Source organism: Physeter macrocephalus, chromosome 14 (assembly GCF_002837175.3).
Source record: "Physeter macrocephalus isolate SW-GA chromosome 14, ASM283717v5, whole genome shotgun sequence".
Lineage (NCBI taxonomy): Eukaryota > Metazoa > Chordata > Mammalia > Artiodactyla > Physeteridae > Physeter > Physeter macrocephalus.
Window position 1 is genome coordinate 94,762,449 of NC_041227.1, and position 6,875 is coordinate 94,769,323.

Here is a 6,875-nt window from a genome sequence, read left to right on the forward strand (position 1 = left end):
GCCACGCCTTCACCTCGCGCACGCAGCCGGTCGGCCCCGCTGGATCGCGGGCGCCGGGCGGGGCGCGGCAGGGAGACAGCTGGCTGGCTGGCTGGCTGGCTGTGGGGGGGAGGGGCGCACGCGCGCCAACGCTTCCTCGCCCAGCGCCATCCCTGCGCGTGCTGCCGGTCGGCCCGCGGCGGCGCAGCTCGGAGCCGGCGGGGCGGGAGGGGCGCCCCGGCAGGGCGGGGGCCGGAGCCAGGCCGGGCCGGGGCCGGAATGCCCCTGTTCTTCTCTGCGCTGTTGGCCTTGCTGTTGGTTGCGCTCAGCGCCCTCTTCTTAGGCCGGTGAGGGGACCCCGGCTACGGCGTGTCGGGGGGGGGTGGCGGGAAGGGAGACCGAGGAGTGGGCGCGCGCTGGAAAGAGGCGCGCGGGAGGGGGAGGGGTCTTGGGGGAGGTGGGCGGGCAGCGGAGGGGGAGGGGCCGAGGAGGGGGCGCGCAACGCGGGGAGGGGTCGAGCGGGGGCGTACGACCGGAGCTGGCGCGGAGGAGCAGAGAGTCGGGGGAGACTGAACAAGCGGGCGAGGCCTGAGAAGATGCTGAGATTGGGGAGCGGATAGGGGTGTGAATGAGGAGGGGGCCCGGCTGGCTGGTTTTTCTTTCCCCATCCACATGCCCCTGAACGTCCCCTTCCCCGAGCGCGAAGGGCGCCTGCAGCCTCGCCCTGGGGAGCCGGAACAGGTTTGGCTGCCCAGGGAGAGCGGCATTTGAGCCGGCCGGGTGTGAGCCCGCACTGCCTTCTCGCAGACACCTGTCTGGAGAGCGGAGAAGGAGACCTTTTGCGGGTTATGTGATGGCACATCTGGCACGGATGCCGGTACTTCGACTCCTGTTGGGGCCTCTTCTCTCTATCTCTGGGGTTCATGAGGATTTGAGGGGTTGCTTTCTTTTGTCTCCAACTTAAAAGGTGGAGTTTAGTTCGTCTCATTTCATCTGAGTGGAGGGGACACTCTGGGGCTAGGGCCCTGATCAGCGTGGCTGAATGTATGTGACAGAGTGGTGTTTTAGGAGACAGGAGGGTTGCCAAGAAGATCCACCTCCAGTTCATGTCCCTTTGCAAGGCCTTCTAGGACCCGCAGGGGGTGAGGGAGGCAATAATTGGGAGAGGGTCCTATGAACTCACAAGGATTTTTCTGCAGGTGGCTTGTGGTCCGGTTGGCCACCAAGTGGTGTCAGCGGAAGCTGCAGGCAGAACTAAAGATTGGCTCCTTTTTTTGGATTCAAAATGTCAGTCTTAAGTTTCAGCAGCACCAGCAAACAGTGGTGAGTCCTAGGAAACTTCCTGGGAATGTACGTGGGGTTGATCCAACTGAATTTCAACTTTAAATTTCCTTTTTAAAAATATTCTGGTGGCTTTCCTAGTTAACCCCGGCCTTGCCATTCCTTTGCCAAGATGATTTTAGAGCTAGTTTGGGAACACTGGAATTGATGCAAGTTGTTCTTTTATAAATGCTTATAAGGCATAGGGTGTCCAGGGCATGTAAGAAAGATACAGAAGTAAAGCACAGAACAAAGATAACAGAAAGTAAAAGAGCTTACTGTTCTAATGTAAGAGGGAAAACAGGGCAACATATCCATAAAAGAGAAATACTAAAGAAGTTCAATCAATGTCATTCGAGGAACAGGATATAGTGCTGAGGAGAGAAGCTGGTGGAAATGGGATGGAGAATATTTAGTGGAAGGGCTATAGCACTTCCTCCTCTTCTTAGACCCCTTCCTGTCTTGTCAAGCTGCTCTTGGCTTGCCTAGCAGCTAGTGTACAAAGCTTCTTCCCACACTGTTTTAGGAAATTGATAGCCTGTGGATTTCCAGCAAACTCCTTAGCCATGATCTGCCGTGAGTACCCTATCACCTCACTCTCCTCCTGGGGAATATTTTGGGATCGTGGTTTGCAGAATGAGATTCTTTTACAGAGGCCTCACAGCCCAAGGAGGGAAGTGGGTTCTTGCTGATGTTTCTGGATTAGCCTTGAAGCTATTGTTTTGTGGGACAGATATTGATAACTACTGTGAGACTATCTTCCGTGATTTGAGCTACATTTTTAGGGAGGATGGGAAAGTGAATGTGAGGGAGGGGAAGAGACTGCTATGGAAGGGATGGACCTGATGGCAGTGAGATTTCTCTTCTGGGCAGACACTATGTGGCCTTGTGCTTTGGCGAAGTACGTATCAGAACAGACCTACAGAAGGTTTCTGGCCTGTTTGCTCCATTCTCCCAGAGTACTGGGGTGCACCAAAAGGAGCTGTCCTTCAGCCCATCCTTATTGAAGATCTTCTGCCAGGTGAGACTACTTTCCCACTTTCCTGGACTGAAGTAGGAATGGCTGGCTGTGGAGTCATGGGTGGATTTTTTTTTACCGTATTTGAGGCATAATACTAAGAGCTGCCTCTTATTCTTTTTCCACTGGAAAGGAAGGACGTTGCCTTGATGTTAATTATCATTCATTTTTGCATCTTTTCAGCTATTCTCCATTCATGTAGATTCTATAAACATCATGGTTCTCAAGGTGGCTACTTCTGAATCCTTGTGGCATATTCAGATCAGAGATAGCAGTTTTCTTTTGGATAGTGATGGGAAGAGGTAAGCACTGGGTAGAAGGTTTGCTAGTCCCATTCTTGCCTTATAGTTGTTTTAGGGTGGGTGGATGTCAGGGCTTTCTTATCAAAGTGTCATGTTCTCATTCTGTGTAATTTGAGGAGAGAGTAAGATTAGGCACTTATGCTTGCCTTGTGCCTTCCAGCCAACAAAGCTTGATTGAAGGTAAATGGTGAGGAAAGGGGCCAAGTGCTGTTAATTTTTTTCCTTTCCCAGGCTGAAATGTGAGGTGAGCCTAAGTCAGATCAACAGCAAAGTTCTAAAGAGTGGCCAGTTGGTGAGTATGCCATGGTCATTCAGATGCCTTGTTTTCTTCTGGGCATGAGGTATGAAGGAGCTTAGGGCTTACGTTCTAGATTCTGTGTGCTATGGGGTTCCCTCAAGGATGTGTTCCAGATCACAGCATTTTGATCCCAAGCTCCCTACATGTTCACACCTTAGAGGAGTATCTTCCCTATAGGAGGACACCTGTCTAGCGGAGCTCTCACTTGCCCTAAAGCTGTGTCTAGAGGTGGGCATCAGAAGCCGGCAGCTGAAGGCGATCACTGTGGATGTGTGGACACTCCATGCTGAATTGCATGAGGGCCTCTTCCATAGTCAGCTGCTGCGCCAGGGCCCAGGCGTGGCATCCAAGCCTGTTCCCTGTTCAGGTAAAGCCCCAGTCAGTGAGCTTCTTAGCTTCCCTGTTCTCGGGTTGTTTTGGAAGTATAAAAGAAATAGTGGTCTCACCACTTGTTCAGGTGTGATTTGTTAGTTGCCATGGCCTTTGACCCTGGCCTTTGAGGATAGCTAGAGGAAATAGGGCATTTGCTTGTGGTGAGTGAAAGAACTTAACATTTAGTGGGTAATTATTATGAATTAGACCTGTACTATGTGTTTTGTGTATGTTCCCATACTAACTTCTTAGCATTTCACAAATGAGGAAACTGAAGCGTAGGAAGATTAGATAGGTTACTTGATTGAGCTCACCTAGCTAGTCAGTAGTGAAAATGGGGTTTAAATTATTTGGCCCGAAAGTCCATATTCTTTTCATTGTAACAACCTGCTCTCCATACTGTTTTTTAGACTCTGGGGAAGGAAGTACAGCAAGTGCCTGGATCTCTGGGATCTTTGCCTTATGACCTAAGATTGGGTGTTTGCTTAGCCTACTTTATATGGGAGGATTTGGCCAAAGAGGGCACAGCATGTTGGGAGACTTAAGAGTGTTAAGGATTGATGGCTCTTGTCTTATTCATTCATGTTTTCAGAGGTGATAGAGAACTTGGCTGAGCCAACTCTACCTGGCCTATACCTCCTTCAGCAGCTGCCAGACCAAATCAAGGTGAAGATGGAGATCACAAGTGTGGTGCTGTCCATGAATAGTCAAAAGAGGTAAGATCTCTCCTGACAGAAGTGTGGAGAGTGATAGTTGGAGCTATGTGCTCGGGTCTCCATAACCAGCCTAGTAGCTGCACTGAGCTTGTCTGAGGGGATAAAGGGAGTAAGAATAGCATCCCACGTATTTCTAAGCCACAGTCTGTCTCTGGTCCAGGCACCTCAATTGGACACTGAAGCTGCTGCATTTCCTGTACCACCGTGATGAGGATCAGCTGCCCCTTCGAAGCTTCACAGCAAACTCTGATATGGCACAGATGAGCACTGAACTCCTTCTGAAAGGTCCATGGGTGGGGATACTGGTACTGAGAGAGAATGGGAGGACCAGACACACTCTTCCCCAATGCCCCACTTGGTCTTCTTAATTTAATATCAGTGTAACCGAGGAAGGGGAGGTGGGAACATACTGAAAGAAAATAGTGTTGGTGACCTTCTGTTCATCTCTTTGCCTGCCTCTTACTCTCTCCTAGTCTTACCTCTTGCCCTCCCACTGTTTCCTTCTGATCTGCCCTTTGCCCTTACAGATGGGTTGTTGCTGTCCCAGAGCCGCCAGCGCATCGTCTGCCTCAACTCCCTCAAGGCTAGTGTGCAGGTGTGTTGACCAAGAATCATTCCTTTTCTTCTCTCTCCATGCATCGTCGCATCATGAGCTAATGAAATTAAACCTAAGCCCACAGTTCTGGTGTTCTTATTTCCAGGTGACCACCATTGACCTCGCAGCCTCCCTGGTTCTGAACACTTGTATTATTCATTACCGGCATCTGGAATTCTCTCACTGGCTGCACATGTTAGCCCTGGAGACCCAAGGGTCTAGTTCATCTGTTCTTAAGCAAACGAAAAGAAGGTCAGTGTAATCTTTTTCAGCCACCATCTTATCAGGTGGATTCTTGGATTTTTTGGTCTAAAGTGGCATCTTGTGTTAAATATGTATTTGATTGTTTGATCTTTTTATTTTTTATTTTTTTGCGGTATGCGGGCCTCTCACTGTTGTGGCCTCTCCCATTGTCTGGAGCACAAGCTCCAGACGCGCAGGCTTAGCAGCCATGGCTCACGGGCCCAGCCGCTCTGCGGCATGTGGGATCTTCCCAGACCAGGGCACGATCCCATGTCCCCTGCATCGGCAGGCGGACTCTCAACCACTGCGCCACCAGGGAAGCCCTGATCTTTTTATTTTTGGCTGCGTTGGGTCTTTGCTGCGCTTGGGCTTTCTCTAGTTGCGGTGAGCGGGGGCTACTCTTGGTTGTGGTGTGTGGGCTTCTCATTGCGGTGGCTTCTCTTGTTGCGGAGCACGGGTTCTAGGCGCACGGGCTTCAGTAGTTGTGGTGCGTGGGCCTATTTGCTCCACAGCATGTAGGATCTTCGTGGACCAGGGCTCGAACCTGTGTCCCCTGCATTGGCAGGCAGATTCTTAACCACTGCGCCACCAGGGAGGTCCCTGATTGTTTGAGCTTTTTAAATCTCAGTTTCAGTAGCCCAGACTCAGTAGGAAACCTATTTTATAATATCTTCCCCATTAGACTAGACTCTGGCGGTAGAATGATGTCCTCTTTGTTTTTATGTCCTCAATGCCCAGCACAGTTCCTCGTTACAAAATGAACATTGGTTGAACTGAACTTAAATGATAAACGATATCTCGTCTGCCTTAGATTATAAGGTGACAGATCATGTCAGCAGTGCCATGACTCTCTCTGTGTAGTACTTGCATTGTGTTGCGTGGAGAACTTAAGGTCGGTTCGGAAGCGATGCTTTTGATTTTAGTAAGTTAAATCATAAGATATACTGATTTCATCACATTCGATCTATGAAAATGGCAGTTTCATCTGGTTCAACCTAATACGTCTCTGTGGATTATCACTGGGAGTGGCAGCGAACTGATGAATTCAGTCTGGTTTTTTTCTAGGTGCCTCCCATCCTAAGAATCACAACAAAACTCACCCTGTCTTTTGAGAGGTTTAGGAATCTGTTCTATAGTAGGAAGTTGCAGTTCTTTCCTTACCAAACTGTGATGTCTTATCCCTATGCAGAACCTTCCCTCAAATCCTGGCTCCTATCATCTTTAGCACCTCCATCTCCAATGTCAACGTTTCCATTCAGCTTGGAGATACACCACCCTTTGCCTTGGGATTCAATTCCATATCTCTGGGTAAGGCTGTGCAATGGAAGAGGAACAAGAATCTGTTCATTAGTGGAGCTGGGCCCAGTTGATGGCCACTGTGGCTCCAAAGAACGCCTCTCTTCCACCTTTTTTCAGATTACCAACACCTGAGACCACAAAGTATCCATCAGCGGGGCGTCCTGACTGTGGACCACCTCTGCTGGCGGGTGGGCAGTGACTCCCACATTCAGCGGGCACCCCACCCACCCAATATGCATGTTTGGGGTGAGGCGCTCGTCCTGGACTCCTTCACACTACAGGTAGGTGGGGACTTTGGTGAATAGTAGCCTGTGAAGTTTCCTCATCCTGTCATGCTTTAGAGCACTGAGCATCTTTTTTTGGCAGCAGACGATGCATCAGTGCGTTACAGAACTGTGTGTTGGCATGCTTCTGGTGGAGTCCTTCTGCTTCTTTTCTAGGGTAGCTATAACCAGCCTCTGGGCCTGTCCAGCACTCAGTCAGATACCCTCTTTCTTGATTGTACCATCCGAGGACTGCAGGTAGAAGTATCAGATACCTGTGCTCAATGTCTTTCTCGGATATTGTCCTTGATGGGCCCACAATCTGGGAAGTCAGCTGTCTCTAGGGAATCTTCATTTGGGGAATCTGTGTCGTTACTGTGGAAGGTGGACTTGAAGGTGGAGGACATGAACTTGTTCACCTTTTCTGCCCTGGTTGGTAAGTGGGACAGGAAATCTATACTGAAGTGGGT

At 50.0% G+C, this 6,875-nt stretch overlaps 2 protein-coding genes across 2 annotated transcripts in view; one reads left to right on the forward strand and one right to left on the reverse strand.

Annotated features, from left to right (window-relative positions):
• The first annotated feature begins 215 nt into the window (after positions 1 to 215).
• On the forward strand, positions 216 to 4,862 carry BLTP2 (bridge-like lipid transfer protein family member 2). Its single transcript, XM_028499808.1, has 11 exons — positions 216 to 326; positions 1,179 to 1,302; positions 1,826 to 1,875; positions 2,173 to 2,320; positions 2,501 to 2,619; positions 2,851 to 2,911; positions 3,095 to 3,284; positions 3,882 to 4,005; positions 4,166 to 4,290; positions 4,533 to 4,600; positions 4,707 to 4,862. Exons 1-11 carry the CDS (start codon positions 259 to 261, stop codon positions 4,860 to 4,862), a joined length of 1,233 nt encoding a protein of 410 aa, XP_028355609.1. The 5' UTR covers positions 216 to 258.
• A 1,824-nt stretch (positions 4,863 to 6,686) lies between these two features.
• SPAG5 (sperm associated antigen 5) overlaps positions 6,687 to 6,875 on the reverse strand; it is a 6,164-nt gene continuing 5,975 nt past the window's right edge. The window contains exon 4 of the mRNA XM_055089785.1: positions 6,687 to 6,834. Within this exon, the coding sequence (XP_054945760.1) occupies positions 6,687 to 6,834 (148 nt within the window). The remainder of the gene's footprint in view (positions 6,835 to 6,875) is intronic.

What these genes read in the sequence shown, in the direction of transcription:
- BLTP2 (XM_028499808.1), top strand. Translation starts at nt 259, where the DNA reads ATGCCCCTGTTCTTCTCTGCGCTGTTGGCCTTGCTGTTGGTTGCGCTC. An exon ending in AGCGCCCTCTTCTTAGGCCG is followed by an intron (nt 327 to 1,178) that starts GTGAGGGGACCC and finishes ATTTTTCTGCAG; the next exon opens with GTGGCTTGTGGTCCGGTTGG. An exon ending in CAAGCCTGTTCCCTGTTCAG is followed by an intron (nt 3,285 to 3,881) that starts GTAAAGCCCCAG and finishes TCATGTTTTCAG; the next exon opens with AGGTGATAGAGAACTTGGCT.